The sequence below is a fragment of the Polypterus senegalus genome, chromosome 5 (assembly GCF_016835505.1).
Source record: "Polypterus senegalus isolate Bchr_013 chromosome 5, ASM1683550v1, whole genome shotgun sequence".
Taxonomy (NCBI): domain Eukaryota; kingdom Metazoa; phylum Chordata; class Cladistia; order Polypteriformes; family Polypteridae; genus Polypterus; species Polypterus senegalus.
In genome coordinates, this window is record NC_053158.1 from 136010396 (window position 1) to 136035957 (window position 25562).

Sequence of the window (25562 nt, forward strand, 5' to 3'; positions counted from 1 at the left end):
TAGCCTTACTGGGATTCAAACCCAGTCTCCAGGAGCAGTGAGGCTGTAGCACGATGTACCATGTACCAAAACAAATATACTACAAAAAGGATACATTTTATTGAATGAGGATTTAGACACAAAAAAGCACCTAAAACAGAACTTATGAGGCTGATGAAATGATATGAAAATTTTCAGACATCAAAGGTGGTTCATGTATGTGGTAATAAACCTAACCCAGCAAACACTTTGGATGAAAGAAGCATTGAATAATTGTGACCCAACGCAACAATAAAGGAAGGAATGGGTTTCAACACATAATCTCATAAACCATACCTTCCTTTCTCCCATATTATAATGTACAGTAATCCCTCCTCGATCGCGGGGTTTGCGTTCCAGAACCCCCCGCGATAGATGAAAATCCGCGAAGTACAAACCATATGTTTGTATGGTTATTTTTATATACTGTATTTTAAGCCCTTAGAAACTCTCCCACACTGTTAACATTATTAGAGCCCTCTAGACATGAAATAACACATTTTAGTCAAAAGTTTAAACTGTCCTCCATGACAAGACAGAGATAACAGTTTTTTCTCACAATTAAAAGAATGCAAATAGATCTTCTCTTTAGGAGCAGAGAATTTCAGAGGGAGAGAGAGAGCTCGAGCTCGCAAAGAAAAGCAAACAATCAAAAAATCAATACTTGTGCTTTAAAGTTTTCCTTTAGCCTCTCTGCTCACATCTCCTCCGTCAGGCGCAGAGAACGTCAGAGAGAGAGAGAGCGAGCGAGATTAAAGCAAACAATCCAAAAATCAATAAGTGTGTTTTTGGAAGCTCCGTGATAAAGCGGCATTTCTTAGAGGTGCGTTCGTATCCACTAGGCAAACAGCTTCTGTGCAAGCAGCCCCTCTGCTCACAGCCCCTCCGTCAGGCGCAGAGAATGTCAGAGAGGGTGAGAGAGAGGCAGAGACAAGAAAACAATCAAGTTCCGCGCGGGAAGCATATCTTATAGCATTGAGGAGTTTTATTTAATATGTAATACATGTTCTGATTTGGTAGCTTCTAAGCCATCCGCCAATAGTGTTTCTTGTATGAAATCAACAGGGCAAACAAACTGAGGAAGCAAGTACCATAAATTAAAAGACACATTGTCCGCAGAAATCCGCGAACCAGCGAAAAATCCGTCATATGTATTTAGATATTCTTACATTTAAAATCCGCGATAGAGTCAAGCCGCGAATGTCGAAGCGCGATATAGTGAGGGATTACTGTATAACTTTTTCTGCCAGAAATGGAATGATTCAGAAACGTAAAGAAAATATGGAAGTGGATTATCCAAAAATCTGAGTTTAAATACAAGTAGGGTCATGAGTCCAAACTAATAGCAAAGAGAACAAAGCCTAAGAGCCAAGAGATGAGTCAAGAAAATCAAGTTACAGATTCAAAAATATCAAAAGATTCACTAATAAAACACACATTTTTTTATTCATCTAGAAACTTAGAAACTGATAGGTCTGCAATGCTTACTTTTATGCTGTCACACTAGGTCATGACCTCCTAGACCACACCCACCTGGCAATGCATTACAAAGCAAAGCAAAAAAAAAACACAAAATAGCACCACCCATGAAAAATAAAATGGCATACCATTTTGAGGGACCCGTAAACTGAACTTAAAGCCACAAAATAATTAAAGAAATTAATTCTGTGTCCAGAACCCTTGGAATGGTAAATAAAACATAGAAAAGCAGTTGAAAAATGCCTTACAGAAATTATAAAAAGCACAGTATTCTTTTATATATTGGTTTGGCAACCACATCATTATGAATATAAACCATCTTAACAACTTTGCATAAATTAGCAGTAAAATTATTGGTTCGCTGAACTGTATTACAAACAGGTTAGAAAGAAGGCCATTTCAACTTTGACAGACTGTGGCCATCCTCATTTTCTTAAATTTCATTTATTGGCATCAGGCTGCAGATTTAGATTTCCAAGGGCAAAGAGCAACAGATTTAAAAACTCTCTTATTCCCAGAGCTATAAGCATTGTGATTTCTTTTACTTGTAGGAATGCTTCTAAATGCTAAATTCCAAATGATTACTTTGCCAGCTGTTAAAATTATTCTTCTTTATACTAATCTTGGGTGTGTGTATATATGATAATACTGGTTGTCAGTTGTGCTATCTTTATTTATTTTATTGAATCTGTGTAACACTGCCTGCTGCAAAAAAATTTCCCTCTCGGGTAATAAATGATACCTAACCTAACATCATAAAAAGTATTTGTATAACAGAACAGTAATATAAGTTTAACATCTGCATTCAAAAATGAATAAAATTATGTTTATTCATTAGTCTATTACAACTGACATGGATTTTGTTGCAGCAGGTTGCAGCAGTGGAGCACAGGTTCACATGTGATAATTACCAGCTTGTTTCCATAGGGTGATCCAGATCTAATTATGCAATTTTCATTACACTATAACTTATTAGTTTATTACATAGAAAATCACCCAAAAAATCCCAGACCATTGAGAAGTGTGCGAACTGACGACATGAAGGATCGTCTTTGCACCAAACTGGAATCGTCCCCGCATAAATCAAAGTCATCCAGATGATCTGGATCTGCATAATTAGATCTGGACCACCTTGTATTATGAAGTAATAATTTAAATATTTTTTGCATGTTTTAGGGCCTTTTTGATTGGTTAAAAATTCTAATTCATGTTTTAAATTTCATGGAATCCAATTTTATTTTCAGCATTTTGATTCAGTGTTTCATTCCAGTTTTTATTTTGAAACAGACCTGATGCCATTTTGTTACGAATAATGCCATTTTGTCAAACAACTGATGGGGCACTGCAGCAGTTGTTTGGGTGATGCTTTAGAGATCATGACCTCCCAGATTGAGGTAAAAGGTCATCAATTAGAGCACTTCCTCATCCGAGTTTGTGGAGAGAAATGCTGCCTTTTGCCTGTTTTGACTATGTCTATCTCCCAGTCTGCCCCACAAATCTTCTGTGCTCTCATCTGTAGCACAATAGCTTCTTGGAGTTTGTTCATACAGGAAGTTCAAAGCAAATTGTTATCTTAGCTGATGCAAGTCAGCATTAGTCTAAAAGAGATATAAGAGAAATTAGATTTAGATTTAAGAAAGCTACTAAGGTGGGTTAATTGACCTGTTTCTCCAAAGACAGGATGATGGAAGCAGGAAGATACAAATAGAAGCTAGAGTAATTTGTTTGGAAGAGCAGTACATGTCCAGAGACACCACAGTATATCCTATCAACATCTCTTCTCCCTAGCAAACCAATCCAGCAGCATTTTTTGAGAACTCCGAGTCTTAGTTTTAGTCAAACATTTCCATGGATGCTGGAGTACAGCTCTTAGGAATCTGAAGAAATTGGCACTTTTTCAAGTGAAGATAATGGGTTGTGTGTATGTCTCTCTGTCTCTTTCTCCATTTACGTCCTCAATGAGTCCTTTATTTGAGGATCTACCAGGCCAGTCGGAGGAAAATGAGTGTGACCTTCAGAGTGTCTCCTGTTGTCAGTTAAAACACATAAAAACCTACTTTCTGTATAATCATAACTTACGGTGGGTGATCAAAGATAAAATACAATACAATTTATTTTTGTATAGCCCAAAATCACACAAGAAGTGCCGCAATGGACTTTAACAGGCCATTGCCTTTTGACAGCCCCCAGCCTTGACTCTATAAGAAGACTAAGAAACACTCTCAAAAAAAACCTTGGGAAAGGCAGTTCAAAGAGAGACCCCTTTCCAGGTAGGTAGGGCGTGCAGTGTGTGTCAAAAAGAAGGGGGTCAATACAATACAATACACAGAACACAAGTAATACTCAATACAGTATAAAAATAAAAATATTATAAGTACGGAGCAGAATGTAACAGTAGATGATATCACATAATATGATTTGGATTTGTTTAGAGTCCTAGAGACCTCAGCCGTCAAGCTGCCTCCCCCAATTGGCCATTCAACAGCTGACACAGTGCTGGGCCAGCCAATCCAAGATAGTGTACTAGAGCAGCAAATGTATATTTGTTTTTGTTTTTTGTTTTGTTTTCTATATGTATATTTTACACAGCAGGGTGAGGTTATCTGAAAGATACAAATGTCTTTTCTTCTGGTAATGTGCAGAAGCAATTAAAAACATTAATAAAATGTTTCATTATACTGTACTACAAAAAAAAAAAAATCAAAATGTAAAGTAAGGGCTGGTATGCTTAGATTCTATTTGTATTTTACAAGTGGCATTGTATTTGGAGTTGTTTAAATAGCCTTGGTTAATCCAAGTCTAAATGTTACAACACTTCTTGGGAGAACTCAAGGGCAGCCAAGTGAATCCCTGGACTAAAGTCTTCTACTCTGACACTCAAAGGCAGTTATGCCATTTCAGTCCTGAATGGCTTTAGTGGCTGCAGGTTTTTCTTCCAACCCAGTAGAAAGGTACCTACATACCTGCTCGTTTACACTTTCTCCCTTGGCCTTCCTTTTAAACTTGCAAGGCTAACAATAGTGACATATTACTTTAAACTAGAAAAAATAGTTTTCATGATGTGGAACATTGCAGATTTTTTCACATATTTCTGAAGTAAGTTTGCTGAGCTGCTGCTCTGCCTCTGGTTTTTTAGTTTACTACTTGAAATAGTTCTCCGAACTGGGTAAGGGTAGGGTTTTAAATGCTGATTATGATTTAATGTATCTTAATTGTCTCTTTGAAATATTGCATTAATTGTATTTTTGATTGGACTTTGTTTTATGTATTGCAATATGAGTTTGACATCATTGTGTGCCTGATTGCTTGGTTATACTTCTTACTATAATGCATATATTTTCAAACAAAAGAAATGTTAAATAGCATTAATTTAAAAAACAAAAAACAGTTGTTTAAGAAACCAAAAAATAACCTTGGACAGGGATGCAGAGCTACAGTGTTTAACCTACTGGTAGGCAACATCCACACTGACCTCAAAATCTCCTCCAGTGGGCAAAAGTTTTTGGCCATGGGCCATGTTGTCAGTATTCACTCCTACACTGAGCTATATAAAGTCTACGTGTGCCTATGAAGCCAGACAATCTAGCACATGTGTTAATGATGATAATGCCCTAGGAATTTATTAAATGCTACTTAGAACAATGTTCAAACATCAGTACAAGAGTGATTTTAAATCAAAGTGATTTTGTTCTGGCTATGAGCATAAATCCTCTTGCTTCTGGACAAATGTTTAATATCAACTGGGGTGCTGAATGTCCCAACAACTAATTCATTGCAATGATTTATATCTGTTAGTATACTTGTGTACTTTTTTGTGTACTGTTGCTTTTACAAATTTACATTTGTGAGAAGACCAGCTGTATGCTCCACTAAATAATGATACAATGTGCATAATATACTTGCAAAGTAAACTGATTTTTAAGTTCACTGTTGCTCTGGGGTTCAAGTACTACCAGCAGAAAGACTTCTGGAACATTGTCCCTTTAATGGCAGAAGGAAATTTTAAGAAATTTCAGAATCTGTCTTAAGGCACTTACAGTCCTAAAAGTAAGATTCAAATGCACCATGAAGGATGAAGACATGAACTGCCTGTCTGGGAAAGTCCACAGTTCTGTCTGAACACTGTTTCTTAAAATTGGCTCAAATTACTGTAAAGTTTGAAGAATGAGAGAAAATGATGCATTAAAAGCATTATATTAAAGATAATATGAGCTCAACTCAAAAGCTGTAGCTGTTCTCATCTTCCAAGTTGGCAATGAAGCGTTTGTCTTCTTTTTTCGGCTGCTCCCATTAGGGGTTGCCACAGCGGATCACCTTTTTCCATATCTTTCTGTCCTCTGCATCTAGTTCTGTTACACCCATTACCTGTATGTCCTCTCTCACCACATCCATAAACCTTCGCTTAGGCCTTCCTCTTTTCCTCTTCCCCGGCAGCTCTATACTTAGCACCCTTCTCCCAATATACCCAGCATCTCTCCTCTGCAAATGTCCAAACCAACGAGGTGGATGTCGCTGCTGGAACATGTATCTTACTCATTGTCTTATCAAACATATTGGGATGAAGTGCAGGAATAGTCTGTTTTGGTTGATCATTACTCAAAAACCCTTTCTCTTCTAATGTCCTTCTTTCACATTTGTAGATCATGCTCACAATACTGATTTGTGCACAGATCTAGAGACACACCCAGTTGTTTTGTGTTTGTTAGGCTAAAATACATAAAATACACCCAAAAATGTCCAGAAAGCAAAATCTTTGATGGTCCATGTTATTGTAGGGTCTTGGTTAATAAAAATGATTTTTGTCACAGCATGTATTCAGAGGCAATTTGCAGCAATTGCTTATATTCCTAATGTAATCTCAGCAACTGACTGCACACATGTTGTGGTAAAGGCACCATCACAGAATCAATCTACTTTTCTATATTGTAAACACTTATATTCAATTAATATATAACTAATGAGTGATGCTCTAGTGTATTTAACTAACATTGTTGGGATGTGGCCCGGCCCAACCGATGATTCCTTCATTGTATCAAATAGTAGTGTGGTATGTAGACTTAGATACTGTGTGCGATGGATGGCTTCTTAGTGAGTAAACTTAATTTATATGATTGATTATTTGAAGTTTGGTACATTATAGACAACTTATATAATCTTCCTTTCAGGAGATAGTGGGCACACCGCAAAAGCAGAGATATATTAAAAGGCACTCCTCTCACACCATCAGTGATAGAATGAACCATTGGTTCATTAAAAAATAGATGGTGGTGTTTTGGCAGCCACACAGACATTTACTGTATTGTGATGACAGAAACATGGACTCTCTCTGCCCCCTGAGATAATCCAGGATGAGTGCATGGATCACCTAGGCCCAGTCCCTCAGGACATCAACACAATTGTAATTCAAAGATATTTGAATTCTGTTTGTCAAATGTGAAGAGACTTGTATGTATTGCAGCATTGGCATTTACTTGGCAAAATAATATTTTTTTTTTTCAAAAAGAATCTGAATTAAAAAAAGTTGCTAATGTCTTGAGCTTCTGCGCATACAGTCTCCGTCAATTCACACTGTGTATTGGCGGCAGTCTGGGCACTGCATGATGGCACATTGCTATTGCACTCTCCACTCAGCAGCTGTCACTTTCTTTCTTTCTTTCTTTCTTTTACAGAGAGAAAAGAACATACAATGAAGTTTTGTGTTCTTGTGTACTCCTGCAGTTTATAGTAGCAGAGGATTATGGCCACATTTACTGTATATGATGATTAGATTATAAATATTTAAAAAAGGCATTTTTAAGCCATAAATGGTTACTGGCTGGAAGTGGCAGGGAGGGGGTAAAAACACTTGCACTAGCACATATTTTTTAATTAATTTGAGGTTTATAAAGGAACTTGGCATGGTATATGGTATACATACGTTTTTATCAATTCATTTTTTTATGCATACACAGTTTTCTTTTTGAGTGTAAGCAAAATTTTAGTATGAAATTTAAGCAAGAGTTTATACCTGAGACCCCACAAGTGGAGAAGAAAAAGACAAGAGTATGGCTGCCAACTCTATTTCTCTGGAAATGAGGAAATTTGGGTCAACAAATTAAGACTTTTTAGGATGCCCCTTCCTTATGATGCCATAATACGCCTTTATACCGTATTACGGTTTTTTCAAATGATGTAAACCTTTAGTAGCAGTTGATCACTATTATTATTATATGACAGCCACAATCACAGTCACTGGCAAACTAATAACCCATTAAATATTTTGAATATGTCAAGCCTCTTAAATTAACAGACTTCATTCCTTCCATTCTTATTTGGATAGTTTAACTGTCGTAAACCTGTAGAAAATGATAAAAAATGTAAATTCACTTCTAGTAAAATAAAAATAATCATACTCTTTTCAATTTAGTTTATTTGTATTTATCTACATTCTTTTTATATTTTTCCCCTTTATTCAGTAAATCTGATATAATCTGATAATTTGACAAATCTGATAAAACATGGATATTTGTTGTTGAAGTAGTCTGTGAACTTGCATTTTCTTTTCAACATAATGGGTATTCCTGAATTTATGTAAATGAATGATGAAAATATTATTAAATTATTTGAAGAAGTGACTTATTACTTGATCAACTGATAACTAAAAAGATATTGCATTTATATGACAGAATACATCTGTGATTTTTTTCATTAATTGAAGCTTTAATAGTTGATTCATTTATAATTTTGGAACAATGGGTGGTAATAACAATATATTCCATAAAATATTACAAAGCAGTACTTACTCACACTTAAATACCACAAATTGTACGTGGACGTATGAAATTTCTTGTTTAACCAAGCTGATGAAGGAAGAATTGAACATATGATCTCACATATAAAACTTTAAATTGTAATTTTGATCTTGAATAAATTCACTTAGTTACGGTAAAATAGGATTACTAATAATTTAAGGAAAGGAACAACATTTATAATGAACTGTTTACTCACCAAGAAGATAAAGCTGAATTCAAAAGATGAAAGAAAAAGCCAAGTGGATTAAAAAAAAAGCCAAGAACTTGAAGGGTTGTTTTTATTCTTGTCAATATGTGCATTGTCCATCCATCCATTTGCTAACCCGCTGAATCCAAATACAGGGTCACGGGGGTCTGCTGGAGCCAATCCCAGCCAACACAGGGCACAAGGCAGGAACCAATCCTGGGCAGGGTGCCAACCCACCGCAGGACACACACAAACACAACCACACACCAAGCACACACTAGGGCCAATTTAGAATTGCCAATCCACCTAACCTGCATGTCTTTGGATTGTGGGAGGAAACCGGAGCACCCGGAGGAAACCCACGCAGACACGGGGTATGTGCATTGTTTACTACCAAAACGGAAGTGAAGATTCTGGGGAAAAAAGTGTGCATACTACTTCTGCAAATGCTAATTGATGTACAGCTTTAAAATTTTACCAAAGATAAGGAGATTTTCAAATTTTAGGAGCCAAAATTCCAGATATTTTCAAAATTTTATAAATTCCTTCCAGATAGTCCATGGCATGTAAAAAATGAGGACATGTCTGGGACAATAAGGACTGTTGGCAGCCCTAGACAAGGGTGACGAGCTCAACCACACAGTATGCTAGTACGACACCTTAGTTTAAACATATCCTGAAAAAAAAATCCCCTTTCCCAAAATGCAGTTTCCCTGGGGCAACAACCAGGACTTGCACATAACTGGCCTACTGAAATACTGTTAACATAAAAAATCTCTATTTCATCAGATTCCACAAGACCATTGGGTATACTTGGATAATACTTAATACATGTCCTTCCAGGGTAGTAGGACAAGAGAGGGGGCAGCACTTTTATTCATCTTACATTTGGGGCCATACTTGCTTAAACAGAACAAAATACAACAGACCACAAGTAAAAGTGAAAATTGAAAGAACATGTGTGGAAAGCATGCCAAATAACCCCAAAACATATGCACATGTTAGAGACTAATGTATCTTCAATGGTGGCAAAACATTGTGGTGGAATGATAGAAATAATTTAATAAGTGGGGTATGGAAACAAAATTATAGTTTTTTTTAAAAGAAATATTTATGGAACATGAATGTTGCAATATCTTTACTTATTTGATTAAATATAGCAAACTACATTTCTCTGTATTATCTCCACTATATTAAAATACATAAAGCCCACTCTTTGACATATTTATTCTTCTTTAAAGCTGGTATGCATTTAAAAGAGCTACGATTAACTCCATGATTCAGTATTTAATACGATATTGTAAACTGAAATATACAGCCACATTTGTAAAAAGAAAAGTTACACATATAGATATTTGACATTAGCTCTTTCTATCATGACACATATATACTGTATGTTTTATATTAGTTATTTTATGTCATACTTTGTTTTGAATTTACAGTAGCATTCAGAATGTGAATAAAATGTGCTCTTAAGCAATTCAAATTGAGCTTCAAACATACACTGAAATTATGGCAAACTGAATTTAGGAAAAAGGTTTTGTTACCTTAAGTTGAAAAATAGGTTGTAAATTACATTGTATATTTCAATACTGATCATAGCTCACATTTTCTAAAAGTACTGACTAAAAAAACACATTTAATTACCATTTATAATGGAACTGTTCCTTTTCATCCCATAAAAGCTAACAATTTGTTTTGTGTTTAGTGTTCCGTAACATCAAGCTCAGTATGTTCCATGTTTTTTCTTTTATGTTTGTTATAGGACTACATGGGATGAATTCTTGAGGCATTACAAATTTGTTTATTGCAATGTAAATCAATTTTTCATTACAGAACAGACAAACAAAACTTAAAAGCATCTTTGTGCGTGTGTCATAATGAGAAGCAGGGTTTTTCCTTCTGCATTTGGCTATGTTACTTTGGTTTATAAGCACCAATGACTTGAAGTGTCAAGAATTCAGAAATGTAAGAAAACATATCAGTCTGCGCTACCAGATGTAGTATCATTTATGGCTTTGTTTTATTCTAAAAAAAAACTATATATTTGTTTTCTTCTGCAAACAATAGGAAATTGACTTATATACTACTAAATCAAACTGAAATTTTAAGGTTAGATTAAATTCAACTGACGCCTTGTCAATAGAACTCTCTTTATTTGATATATACATTATATTGTTATTTACTTTGTTTACATTAAAATGTAAAGTCTTAATTTTGGAATTAAATCTTGTGTAAAAAATATACATGTACAAAATAAATCCATATACAAATGGCAACATAACTGAGTTATGCAAAATCTTAGCAGCTTAGTCTAACAGAGTCAGGTATGACGCAGTAAAACCAACGACAAAATGAACATTGATACATATGTCATTATCAACATAAACAATTAATTTTTTACAGTCATTTAAACTATTTTATAGATGTAAAATAAAAATGAAGTGTGTTTATAAAAAATAAATATATGTCTTGTAAGATTCACAATTTTCTCAATAGTAAAACAGAGTGTAAACCTTTTTTCACTTTAAACATGTAAATATGCTTTTACATATTTCTGGAAGAACTCTCTGATGAGTGCTTTATAAAAATGTTGTCCAATAACACATGTACCCATGTGGGTTTTTTTTCTATTTTTGTTCTAAAAACATTATGCAACTATTTACTGTGACCAAAAAAAAACTATGAGAATTCTTCCTACTTCAACAATATTTATATGTATTTTTTTAGTAATGTTTCACTTTTGAAACTGTTTTTCCAATGAACGTTAGTGTAAGGTTAGTTTCATGATAAGAAATGTTGTGCATGTATATGAAACATCAAAGATAAAACGTTTTATTTACATTAACTTAACAGCTGATGACAAGAAAAATAAATAACTTCATATGAAAATGCTATTGCATAAATATTTAAAGAGTACAAAACAGTGAAGTAATTTCCAGTGACTTAACATGTGTTAACCTCACTATCTTTCTCCCTCCCTGTCTCTGAATACATATAGAAATATAGTTATGAAGGTAACTTTAAAGGTTCCACTAAAGATACTGTAAGTACTGAAGAGTTGAATGTGCATTATGAGTCGTCAAAGATATCATGTTTAATATAATTTTTATACTACATCTTTCTTGATTTGCTTGCTATGTGGTGCAGTGGTTAGCAGTGTTTCCTCATAACAGCAGTAATGTGAGCTCAGTCCCTTTCCTGATTACTTAATTGTATGGTAACTTGATTTTAGCTTTAACCTGGACCATCGTCAAGGATTAAGGACGTCTGCATGAAAGTGTCCTGTGGCAAACTGGTACCTAACCTAAGGATGGTTTCTTCAGTGCACCAGATGCTGCCGGATAGGCTCGACATAATGAAGAGCGTGAGATTACAATATGCTGTAAATAGATGTTCCCCTTTACCCTGAACAGGATTAAAGTTTGACAATGGATGGCTGTTCCAACATGGTCATTCTACAAGTTGAAGCAGTACTTCAAGTTTCAGTCATTTTTCTGGTCTATCTGTTCTTATTTATATGTTCAAAACTGGAGGATGTTCTTCATCAATGGATGTTTACATCCCTACAGAACAAATGGAGGCAGATGGTTGACCCTAGCACTAAATATCTTCAGATGGCTAGGGGCATGAACTGTAGGGGAAGGGGAACTGTGGTTAACGATAAAGAAAGAGGCTTTCACATATACTGTACTGTAAAAAAGAAAGACTCTCCTTTCTTTTGAAATGTAAAATACAAAATTGAATAAAGCATCTCAAACAACAGCATTGAAATATAGTATATAATATAAACCTTATTAGGAAAATGTTAAATATAATGCAAAAACATCATCACTGCATAAATAAAATTTCTGAAGAACAAACTGCACAAACTATTTCACAAGAAAGAGACAAAAGGGGAAAACAATCTTAAAATCTTATTCTTGCAAATCCAGGTACTGCTGACATTCTGGGTCACTACGAACTTCAGGAGATCCAGGAATTCTTTTCCCGTTCCATGGGAAGACACACCAGCATTTTCCACGCTGGCCATCCAATGAGGTTTCACACTGCAAAGTAAAGGAGACTTCAGTAAAAAAACAAAAAAAAGATTTTTTTTTAGTAAAAACACACTTATTATTCATAGGGAACATTATCTGAACCGACAAGGTTTGGAAAATTTCCCATTAATTTTATTCTTGATAACATAACGCTCACATATGCTTAGTCCAGTTCAGGGTGTTTTCGTAGATTAATATCTTATCATATACCTATATTGTGATAAGACATTAATCATATTACACAATATGCAGCCAAACATTTCTTAACATCCATTTTTGAAACCGCTTAATCCATCTGAGGATCAAGGAGGATCACAATCAACCTCAACAGCAAGGCAAGAGCCAGTCCTGAAAAAGACGGCTTCATGCACACATTCACAACTCACTTAAAAAAGGCAAATTTACCATTTTCTAGCAACCTATCCATGGTACCTGGAGAAAAAGTCACACAGACATGGGAAGAACACACAGTGATGTCAGATAGCGATGTCAGAAAGCAACAGGCTTAAAAACATACATAAAATTAATTACTGTTTAGAGCCCTTTCTGTAAATAAATAACATGAAAATAACTTGATCAGACCCATGGCACATTTCAAAGTTTTCAGACAAAATTCTTAGAAATGTAATAAAATAACTTAATTTAAATGTAACAGTGTTTGGTACACACAAATAATGAAATGCTTGGATGATCAATTTAGCCCTCACTAACATAAGTTGCCTTCTATCTGTCATGAGCTCGTTTCAGTTTTCAAAAACAGCAATACACAATCGTCCAAAGCACTCATTAAGAGTGGCAGTCATCCAGCAATGCATCAAGAGCTGCTTCATCTTCCACAAATAGATCAGAGTTTGAAAAAGTGCTCTACTGATAACCATGATGCGCCCAGAAATTTAGACAACCCATAGCATGCCATTTATACACTTCCTGAACAACTAAAATTAGTTTTTCACGATGCAGGATGCTATAATTAATTCATGTAGAAAAAAAATCAGGTTTGTTGCACTAGAGGGAAATAGTCAACACGTTTGTTCAAATATTTCTAATCTCTTTTAAGCAAGTAGTCTTGCATTATCTGTAAAATAGGTAAAAACTATTTTAAAAATGTTAACATAAACTGATAAGTCATTTTTTTTATTCTTATAGGACAAATAAAACCCTTTGCTTTTTGTAGTGCTTAGTAAATACCATCTTAAGGATGTTTACATCTTCAAATGAGGCACAAACAGGTTAAGTGACTTCCTCAGACGTGGCCGGAACTGACCATACAGCAGAATGAAACAAAAATATTTAGAATTTCATTCTGGTGTTCTTATCCTTTCTACTGTGTATTGTAATTTTTTTCTATGTAAACTGTGAAAGACGCTATATAACATCCAGCTAGTGGAAAAATGAAGCCAAAAGGCAGCAAATACAGGCCATAACATAAAACATACCACACTTAAACCTGCCCAATCCAGTTTAGGGTCTTAAGTGCTTAGGACTATCTAAACAACACAAGAATGCCCGGCCATCACATGGTCCACAAACTCACCTACATTCATACCGAGGCCAGCTTGGAGTCACCAATCAGCCTGCCTTCCATGTCTTTAGGAATGTAGGAGGAAACCCAGATGACAACCTATGCTAACACTGGGAGAATGTGCAGATTGAATGAGGAGAGCAACAGGAAATGGAAATTAAACGCAGGATGCAACATCCATGAAACGTCACCACTGATCACTGCACGGCCATGCCACACACAAGTATTGAACTTTTCCCCTGGGGAGCCCCTTAAACTGACAGAATATTTGTTAAAATATTAATTTTTGTGCGAACACAACAGTTTTTCTACTGTACACTGAAATCAGTATACAGATATTTGCAGTTTAAATTAAAGAATATTATAAATTAGTTGATGATCCTTGTCCCTTTGCCTCCTTTCCCGTCCTATTTTTATATAGAAAAACAGAATTTTCCTCCGCTTTTGCTTTTAAGGATAACACAGTAGGGCAGTGTTTAGTACTGATGCAACATCCTGGTTCTAATTTCAGTGCCTGGTTATTATCTGCATAGAGTTTGCACATTCTCTGTATATTTTTGTAGATTTTCCATCAGGTACCATATTTTCCACCCTACTGTCCCATAACCACAAGTTAAGTGGACTGGTTCTTGCCTTGCTCTCAATGTAGCCAGGGCGGGTTCCAGTACCACATAAGCCTAAATTGAATTACGCAGGTTTAAGTATATGGCCTTTTTTTTACCTATGATAAATGTTAAAGCTTCATAAGCTTTTTACCTGTTTTGTATGATAAAATCCATGTCTCTCACAATTAGGAAGGTGGAACCAGTTGACTCTTTCACCAGTTTTCTGAGACCTAGATATTTTCTCAAGTGCTTTTTTCAGCTCAATCCGACAAGGTGCCTTGAAAGATAAAAATTATCCAAATAAATATATGTGAAAAATGTTTAAACAAAATCACATTTATAGTAATAATTAATTGTGAAAGGATGCTATCATTGAAATGCAAAAAAGCATGCTTTGGAAAGATTTGCCGTAATAAATGTCATTAAAGAGTATCTGATAGCATCCTAATATGCTACTAAAAATACTGTATGCAACAAGCAGAACAGTATTAATTTTTTTTTTTTGTTTGATCTTTGTCACCATCATATGGTCATTTATCTGTACTGCAAATTAAAAGAACACTGTCATAACATGCTATTTTGGCATTCTATATAATAAAATAAAATAAGTGATATTTTGAAGGTTTTTCAGTCCGTCCATCAGCAGTCCTGTTTCCATAGAGTCTGCATAATCAGTGCTTAGTATAGTAACACATCTTTTTTCAATTCATTGTGTCCTTATATAGCATATTGTCTGCTGGCAGGCTCAGAGCTCAACTTTACAAAAACAAGTTAAAATAAAACACAAAAACACCATGCAATTTGTAAATAAAACCCATTAATCATTTCTTTTACATTTTTTGCAGACTGTCAGGTTTTTACATTTCCAAATGATCATAATGACACTAAATGGTTATATAATGCAAAGTAAATTAAGATAAAGTAAGCTATCATACAGCTACTTGGCAACAGAGAAGAGGAAAACAACACTGCAGTTTATACAAATCCTGTAGAAAATAAACCTGTGAGGGGTTCATGTTCTTTGGGAACATGCAAAGTCCAAATATAGCTGACCCAATTAGCTCCCACTGATAACTTTACTTATAAATACACTGTTCACAGTGATCTTAAAAAAGATGGTGCGCCCTCTTGCAGTGCTGCGGTTTTATTGATCAGAACATAACTAAAAATTGTGTAGTCCTCAATATGTCCACAAATATAATAACTCTAACCTAAAATGACAGATTGTCTTCTGTAATTATTTGTTTGACAAAATAAATAAACCGACAGACATGTGTAAAAAAATTAAGCACATATAAATTAAGAAAGTAACCAGAGACAGGCTCTACTAATTAAGTGCTCTTGATAGTTTAATAATCAGAAACTGTTACTCAAAAAAAATATTAATGCAAAATTGGCAGCTCTAAATGAATCCATTGTTTAATCTGATTACTTTTTTCAGCACTTTGTTTGAAAGTTCAAAGTAATATTTACTTCAGAGTATTGTACTCTTTCTCTTTATGGTGCCATTTAATTACACAGCAAAATTTCATTCCCTTAACTGCTCAAAGAGGATGGCATTGTGGTATATTGTTGGAAGTGCTTCTTCCTCGCACTTCCACAAGGCTGGCTTCAAATCTGCATGTTCTTCAAGTCTACATGTTTACACATGTCTTCTTTCTGTGGATACTTAGGCTTCCTCCTTTATCTTGATAGTCTGGGGTTCTCTGACTTTCACTGTAGCTGTGTTCCTGACTTTATCCATGGCCCCACCAGTTCAGGTCCCTGTTTGCATACTATAATGTCAGATTTGAATCCACAAACACCTCTGCCCAACACACACACTGTGAACTTCTGTTGGAATAACCAGGTTCCAAAAGGGAATGGATTTTATTTTTTGGTAGTTATAAACAGATACAAGAGATAAATCACTTGTTCAATTAATTTAGTGTAATGTTCAATTGCTGGTGAAGTGTCTCATGAATTACAAACTGTAAACATAAAAATCAAATTTAAAAACTTCTGTATATCAAACACACAAAATGAGAAAAAATTTAATTTTGGGTAGTTTTGAACTGCCAAGGTAAATAGATTGAAAATAATATAAAAGAATTAAAATTTGCAAGTGATTCCTGGTTCTGTTAGCTGCTGTAATGAAAAGTACTATCCACAAGGGGGCTCCAGATCCAGGATTCAAAGACATCAGTACACTTTATATACTGTGTACAGTATGACAAATAAATAAAGGTAGTCAGAGGTTGTGAAAATCCCTTTCTTTGATTTATTTTTTCACAATATACACTTGAGCATTCTTGTTTATGGTATATCTAATTGCTTTTATAATCACTGAACCGGTTAATGTTATGAGAAAACAAATAGAAAACCATAGGGCTCTCAGATCAAGAGATATTCTGTATTTAACTACTAGAAACACACTTTTGTTATTTGATTTAATGCTGTACTTGTCAAGTGTATTAACAGATTTAATAGTAAGATTTATTATGGCAATCAGTATGCACTAATGATGTTTTGGCCTATCACTCATTAGATGTAACAGTCTAACTTGAAGATTAAATATATAACATCTCCCATTACTTTCTAATTACCAGAAATAAAAATAAATTGAGGCTATTTAAACAATATTAATTTGGTGTTATTTTTATTGTATAAGAAATTTTGCATTACTGCATTTTAAAGTAACAAAGAAGGACAGTGTTGAGCGGAGATGTCAGGTCAGAGAAAGGGGACCCCCTAAAACAAACTCTGGTGAGTAAAATGTACTTGATAATGGTGAATTGGAATCTGCTGCGGTGATGTGTGTTGGGCCAGACAGTGTAGGAATAACTGAACTACCTCTACGCTGTATGGAAAGGACTTTTATTCACCATTCTTTACCTTTTACTTCTATGACCTATGAGGGGGCACCAAAAGGGAAAAATAGTAGTTCTAATACAAATTTCTAACTTTTATTTGTTCCCCTGCAGATAGAAGCAGGTGAACACAAAGCTGCACTGCTATGTTATATGGTATGCATAGTGGATCAAAATGCATAGAATCATTGGAGGATCCCAAGCACTGTTACAATGCATCTCTGATCCCCAGTTACAATTTTATCTGGGGTCTGTAAGATCATTGGTGATAACCACTGAACCAGGAGGTAAATCAAGATAGGGAGTTTTAAGGACAAAGCTCCTATGTGGGAACACAATTCCCTAACACAAGAAAGAATGTCTTAGAGCAGACAAAAAGATACCAAGGGAACATTGTGCGGTACAGCTCTTTATTGGTTAACTTGCATGTTATTTGCTCAATACATGAACCCTAACTTTGTGTTTTAAAAAAATTCCCTTTTTTTTTGCAATTTTTGGCCAGGCACAATTTTGTCTGATTCCAGAACAACACCTAGGGCTGTTTTATAAGGTATAGTGCTCTGGGAAAGCCACATTTATGCGGTACATGTGATCATTGCAAGCATTGTAATTGATAAATCTTGGATACACATAACATCAATTATTGAATTATCCCGTGTTTTCACATTTGGGGCTGTCCTTGTGAGAAAGGTGTAAAACCATAAGAAATTGCAACCCACTATAACCATCACCAGGAGGTCAGACGTTTGCAGGATAGATTGATGGATGTGCTCTCAATGGTATGGTCTGACATACAAACATGGTCCTGAAATATCTGTCATTTAATATTTTACAGTTTCACATTTCCTTTAAAATCACAGAAGTGATGTGTACATTTTACTGACTAATTTCTTATGCAACTGGAGACATTGATCATCTTAAGCAACCTAAGGGATTAATGGAATAACAATCAATATTTAGTAGTGTCAGTGTACTCACCATCTCAGTGGGCTTTCTTCTTATTGTACTGAGCTTAGTCTTCATGTTGTCTTGCAATTCGGCCACATTGTTAGGATCCTGGAGTTGGTCATGTGTCACGTGACCCATTGTTTCATAGTGGACTGAATGCTGGTCTAAGGATACTGGAATGTCTTCTGTATTCTCATTTCCAGGCAGTTCAGATTGCTCTGCAAATTGAAAATCACACTAGTAAGATACAATTCATGAATACAGGGTGAGTCAAAATTATGTTAACACTAATGGTACTGCTATGTATATATTTATATACAATTTCTGTGGACAATTAGTGTGCCACATATGGTACATGTGTTGAACATGATGGTGAACAATTTGAGACATTCCTGTAAATCATCTTGCTTGGATATGGGCTTACATACAACACAGAAATAAAATCAAAAAAGTGCACATTATCTATCTATCTATCTGTCTATCTGCATATCTTCAACACCTACAACCTATAATGCAATTGATTGGTCAGTGAGTAAGACTAACAGAAAAATTGAAATGTATGAAAAAATGTATATTATATATCCATCCATCCATTTTCCAACCCGCTGAATCCGAACACAGGGTCACGGGGGTCTGCTGGAGCCAATCCCAGCCAACACAGGGCCCAAGGCAGGAACCAATCCCAGGCAGGGTGCCAACCCAGCACAGGTATATTATATATGCACATGGCATATGCTGTATATTACAAGTAACTACAAACGTTAATATTATACAAAATAATAATTGTAACTAATTAAAAATTATGTATATCAAATATATAATTTTTACATAAAAGATTCTGTTGCAAAAAAATGTACACGAAAAACTGAAAAGGCTTCTAAAGCCTCACTTCAACCACAAAATGAATTATATTTGGGTTCCCAAGAGTCAAGGTGGCTATGTATGGCAAAACATTCCTGTATTCTTTTAAGAATAGATAAGGTTGTAATAAAGTCATAGTTCATTTATATTCCGCATAAGCTCAAACCTATTATGGACATCCTGCCAGCCAAGTTGTATGCTGCCAAAGTCACAAACTGCTTTGCTCAACCATAATTTGAAGCCTCTTATTAAAAGAAAAAAAAAACAATGATCATTTTTTAATATTTTCAGAATCTACTCTCATTTCTATCCTCCACATGTACAAAATTAGTCGGCTCATTTTAAGGAACTACCTTAAAAAGCGATCTTCCTTGAAAATGTTTATTAAACCAATAATTTAAAAATGTTTTAGTGTGCAAAGGAAGCACGGTGGCTTGGCAGTTAGCAGGCCTGTGTCACAGATTCAGGATCTGGATTTGAAACATAGGTTACTGATTACTGTCAATGTAGAGTTTGCATGTTCTCCCCATCCAGATGTATCTGGGTTTTCCCTGTAACATAGGTTTCCTCCCAAATCCCAAAGTCAAGCTTGCTAGGTTGACTAACAATTATAATTTGGAAAAATGTGAATAAGTGAGAACAAGTGTACAGTGTATTCTATGATGCCCGGTCAAGAACTCGTTCCTGTCTGTGTCCAGTTCCGCCAGAATAAGTCCTGCAAATCTGTAGTGGATAAAGTGTGTTCAGAAAATATGTGGATGGATGAATTGTTTAAGTACGGCATTGGTTTACAGAGTTACATAATTAGCACCTGACAGAAAAGATCACTAAAAATGAGATGTCAGGGAAAAAGCTGAAAAAAAGAACATGAAATAACGTCTTGTATCGGCAGATCCTTCATCTCACCTTGACCAGCTGTAGTTTTATATTATGTTGGTTTATATGATTTTTAAGCACAGGAAAGTTTCCAGATCTGCTCAGCAGTTCCACTGATGATACATCAATTAATTTTAGATTTATACTGAATATTAGACTTTACTGTAACTCACTAATCCGGATGCCCTATTGTCTAATATTGATGCCAATCGATCCTTTACACTTTCACATCTGCAGGAGGCTTACTTGTGACAAGCAGCTGGAATCTTCTGTTGCTTACAATTCGTTCAAGCCACATGGTGTATAAATTTAATAAGGCCTAGATTTGAATTTGCTTGACGGGCAGTTCTTTATACAGGGTGGTCCAGATCTAATTATGCAGATCCAGATCGTCTGGATGTCTTTGATTTATGCGGAAACGATTCCAGTTCGGCGCGAAGACGATTCTTCATGTCGTCACTTCGCACACTTCTCGGTGATATGGGATTTTTTGGGTGATTTTCTATGTAATGAACTTAATAAGTTATAGCGTAATGAAAATTGCATAATTTGATCTGGACCATCCCATAAACTTTGTACAGGTATGTTTTAATCAGTACCTTCGCAGGAAATATACTGATGCAGTGATTTCTGTGCTCCTTAACAGCTATAATAATAATAATAATAATAATAATAATAATAATAATAAATGTTGGTATTAGAAATACGGTTATCAAACTATTCATTCTTACATGCTCCCAAAGAGCAGCAGTGTGGGTGTTTGGCTTTTACAGCCATAGACATTCATTATGCTCTTCTAATATTTGTTTCGATACTGTAAGCCGTAATCGCTTAAGTTTCAGACCTGGCATTTACCTGTGTTCCTCGACGACTGAATTCTTGCCACTTCGGACTCTTCCATGCAAATGGCCAGCCCTCGCGTCAGTGACTGGAGAGGATTAGGGTCCGTCTCTCGTGGGTAGCAGCGCAGGCCGGCACCACAACGTGCCGTGTACACACCGCATAGGTCGCCTTTGCGCAGGGCGCAAGTAGAACAGCAGCCGCAGCCCGCCTCCCTAATCACCTCTTCGCAACCTGCGGGCACGGCCGGACAGTTTAGCAGCTTTTCGAGAGTACAGGGAGCGCAGCGGATGGGCTCAGCCACCAGTTCCACCGGGGCCAGGAACAGAAGAGGGAACGCCACAGCCAGCCGCAGACTGTTCAAAGAGGATCCGATCATTCCAAATAAATAAATAAATAAAAAAGCAGAAACCTTCAGTCGGTATGTCAGAATAGAGCTTCTTCAATAACTTGTCAAATTCCGCGAAGTCAAATATATACAGCCCAAACCAGAAATTAATGATTAACGGGACACTTATGTATATCTGAACATGCAATGTCATGCAACTCGTGAAACGCGCGACTTTGATGTCCTGATTGATCATTACATTGTGCTTTGTAGATGTCGTCAAAAACACGCAAAGTGGCCCGAGTTTGTTTTCAAGGGTTCATTGGCCACTTCAGGTTGATCAGTGTATTTGTGTGTAGGTGTGTGTATGCAAGGTCATGACGTACATGGACAAGTCGCTAATCCAGCTAAATTGTTTTCCCGATTTTTTTTTGGCCGTTATTTTACGATGTAACTGCCATTTCCGTTCTTTGACTGCCAAATTGATTCTTTGTTGCTTCCGACTTTATAGAAAATATTTTATCTGTGACGCAAGACGCATCCTTTGCTCATCAGCACAGTGGGAAGCGAAATGGCTATGAATTAGTGGAAACACCAACTAGTAATTGATAAGATGGGATAAGGAAAATCCAGTAAACATCCAAATCGGACGGGAGACAGGACAAGCATGTGCCATTAAGGGGGAAGCATTTAAAAATACACGTTTTCGTCATCTCCTTTATAGGTGAGCGTAATAAATCATATCGTTTATGCACTTCACAAGTTCTTGTTTTATTTAGCTATACAAATAATCAGGCTGCCATTCACAATTATAATAGGTTGCATTTTGAACTAATAGTGAGCTATAGGTGGAATGAAATTATCCTCACAGCAGTGAAGGCAAAGCAGTCATCAACCCTGGACAGGGAACCAGAAACCTACAGGACATCAAGTTGCAAGGGAATAATCAGAATACCTTGAAAAAAATCCACATAGACTTAAGGAGAATGTAGAAAGTTAGGGAATACATCTTCAACACAATCGTCAGAAAGAACAAATCTGGGGCAAAAAGTTGAAGGGAAGTCCAGATTCCTTCCCTCACACATGAGTTAATTGGCAAGAAGGTGTAGTAGTCTCGAGTCGCTTTGAAAGTCTAATCCAGTTTTTTTTAATGGGTTGGGGGGGATAATAGTCCAGGGGTGTGTGATGGATGGCCGGGGCCCATGCCTGGCCAGGACACCCCTTCACCACATCTGCCAGGGGGACAAGGGTGGAAAGCCCAGTATCTCACCCTGGAAGCAGCCTCCCTGGGTTGCAGCAGTGCCTCAGACTCCCTCAGGGCTTCATGGGGGTTGGAGTTCCGTGCAGCTCTGTGGGGTTCCGCAGACGCCGCCAGGGGGTGCTGCAGCATGAACTGCTGGCCCCTTTTGGGCACTGGTTTCGCCTTACCAGGAAGTGCAGGCAGATGTCGTCAATCAAGCACCTTGAGCACTTCCGGGTACCCAATAAAAGGGAGCCAGTGCCTACCACTCATTGGCCAGAGTCGGGTGGAAGGAGGGCAAAGCTGTGGAGGAGTGGTGGAAGAAGAGAGTGTTTTTGTGGTGTAGTTTCAGTGCTTGGGACTGTGTTGTGGCTGGAGGGATTATGGGAAATATGTGCCCTCCAGCTGAAGAAAAATAAAAGTCTTTTCATTTTATATGTGTCTCCCGTGTCAAGTCTGTGCCAGGTCGGACACAATATAGCGCCTTTCTTACTGGTGCCTAAAAAGTGCATGTTATTTAACCAAGCCAGTGTTTTGTTTCTGATGAATGCTAATCAGTGTTTAGGAGTGTGTTCCATGAGGGCAAAACGAAAAAAAAATGTGAGTTAAGGTGAGATTACAAAGATAATATATAAAATATGTTATTACAGCATGTCACCTGCTGGGTGAGTATTTTTGTTTGGGTTCTACTTTGGAAATCATTGCATTTAACTTTACAAAAAATGTAGTAAAATTTATTGACACGAAATAAAGCTATTTTAGCTCCTGTCTTGGATTCTGACTTGCAAACAGGATGAATCCCAAAAATCCTCCCAGTAGTTAGCAATGTTGAGGGTCTGTTGCTTGCCCACTTCTGTTCATGTTGGTGCCATCACAAAATTCACCGTCCATGTGTGGAAAGTTTTACAGATTTGGTTCAGTGAAGAATGTGTTTCTTTATTGAAGAAAGAAAAGAGTGGTACCATAATAGCATCATTCTTTCTCCATCGATGAAGTGCAGGTTGGAAAAAAGCTTAGCAATGATTTGAAAAATGTACTGGGCAAAATTGTAAAAATGTAGAAAGTATTTAAAAAGTAGACCTCTTAAATCACATCTATTTGTGAAGAAGTTGGGGCAAAACAGTTAATCACCTTCTTGTTCACAATATGGCTATCTAAAGGAGACTAAGTGTTGTCGCAAGAGTTTTAACTCTTGCGACAACACTTAGTCGGTGAGATGTACAGTAGATTCAGAAAGTATTCAGACTTCCACTTTCTACACATTTTATTGTGTTGTAGGTTTAATTTTAATTGGATGAATTTGCCATGTTTGCTTTTGATTGGTTTAGATCTTATCTGAAGGAAAGGGTTCAGTTGGTTTGTATTCGTAGTAGCTGCTCTGAGTGGACTAAAGTTCAGTATGGTGTTTTTGTTACCCTTTGGCACTTTCTTTCATAAACATGGAGTACAATTCCATTGTTATGCAGATGATACTCAGTTGTATTTCTTTAAAGCCTGAACAATCTTCATTTTCAAGAATTAGTGATTGTATAATTATGATTAAAGCTCTGATGTTATCATATTTTCTCCTTCTCAATACTGATAAAACAGAGATTTTATTAATTGGGTCTAAGAATTTCAGGAGTAAACACTGCAGTTTTACTATTTGCTTTAATGATTTTTATGTTGTTTCAAATAACACTTTTTAAAACCAAGGTGTAGTCTTGAATTCAAATTTGTACTTTATATATGAGGACCAGGCCCCTCATGGACCCCGTGATCATCAGAGGTGACTGTGTGCAGAGGGTACAGACCTATAAATATCTGGGAGTGTAGCTGGATGGTAAATTGGACTGGACTACCAATACTGATGCTCTGTGCAAGTGAGGACAGTGCTGACTATACTTCCTTAGAAGGCTGGCATCTTTTAACATCTGCAATAAGATGCTGCAGATGTTCTATCAGACGGTTGTGGCAAGCACCCTCTTCTACGCGGTGGTGTGCTGGGGAGGCAGCATAAAGAAGAGGGACACCTCACGCCTGGACAAACTGGTGAGGAAGGCAGGCTGTATTGTAGACAAGGAGCTGGACAGTTTGACATCCGTGGCAGAGTGATGGGCGCTGAGCAGGCTCCTGTCAATCATGGAGAATCCACTGCATCCACTGAACAGTGTCATCTCAGACAGAGGAGCAGCTTCAGCGACAGACTGCTGTCACTGTCCTGCTCCACTGACAGACTGAGGAGATCGTTTCCCCCCCCACACTATGCGACTCTTTAATTTCATCTGGCAGGGTAAACGTTAACATTATAAAAAGATATTGTCTGTTATACCTGCATTTTTATCACTCTTTAATTTAATATTGTTTTTTCTATCTATCTCTCTGTAAAACTGTTATTTTGTGCATTTTATGAAATAATGTTAAGATTAGAAATATGTCTTCAGTTAATGATGCTGAGAAATTAATACATGCTTTCATTTCTATTAGATGTGATTGCAGTAATGCTCTGCTAACTGGGTTCTCTACTGAGTTGCTGAACGAACTAAGTAAGTAAGTAATACAAAAAGAGTTTTTACATGGACTAAGAAAAAGGAACACATTAGTCCTGTTTTAACTATAGTGCATTGGTCACCAGTCAATTTTCATATAGATTATAAAATTTTACTAAAGACATATAAGGAGATTCATTCTCTGGCTCCTATCTATTTATAGAATTTATTAAGTTTTTGTAATTCCTCTCAGCCATTAAGATCACTGAATGCTGGTCTGTTATGTGTGCCACAAGTAAAAAGAATCACAGCTGGTGAAGGAGCGTTTGCATAAAGAGACCCAAAATTATGGAATAGTTTACCTGCTTTGGTTCATAAAGCTGAGACTGTTATAGTTGTTTGCCTGTTCTTACCTGTAAAGCTGTCAGGAGTAACATTAGTTCTAGCAGGTGCTATATAAATAAACTTGCCTTGCCTAACTTTCCCCTACCATTTTTGCCCATACTCAAC

At 36.3% G+C, this 25562-nt stretch overlaps 1 protein-coding gene across 1 annotated transcript; it reads right to left on the bottom strand.

Moving 5' to 3' along the window:
• Positions 1 to 10934: 10934 nt before the first annotated feature.
• On the bottom strand, positions 10935 to 21606 carry LOC120529517 (insulin-like growth factor-binding protein 1). The gene is made up of 4 exons (XM_039753389.1): positions 21032 to 21606; positions 18470 to 18657; positions 14794 to 14919; positions 10935 to 12524 (listed from the first exon to the last, which is right to left on the bottom strand). Exons 1-4 carry the CDS (start codon positions 21393 to 21395, stop codon positions 12393 to 12395), a joined length of 810 nt encoding a protein of 269 aa, XP_039609323.1. The 5' UTR covers positions 21396 to 21606; the 3' UTR covers positions 10935 to 12392.
• Positions 21607 to 25562: the final 3956 nt, after the last annotated feature.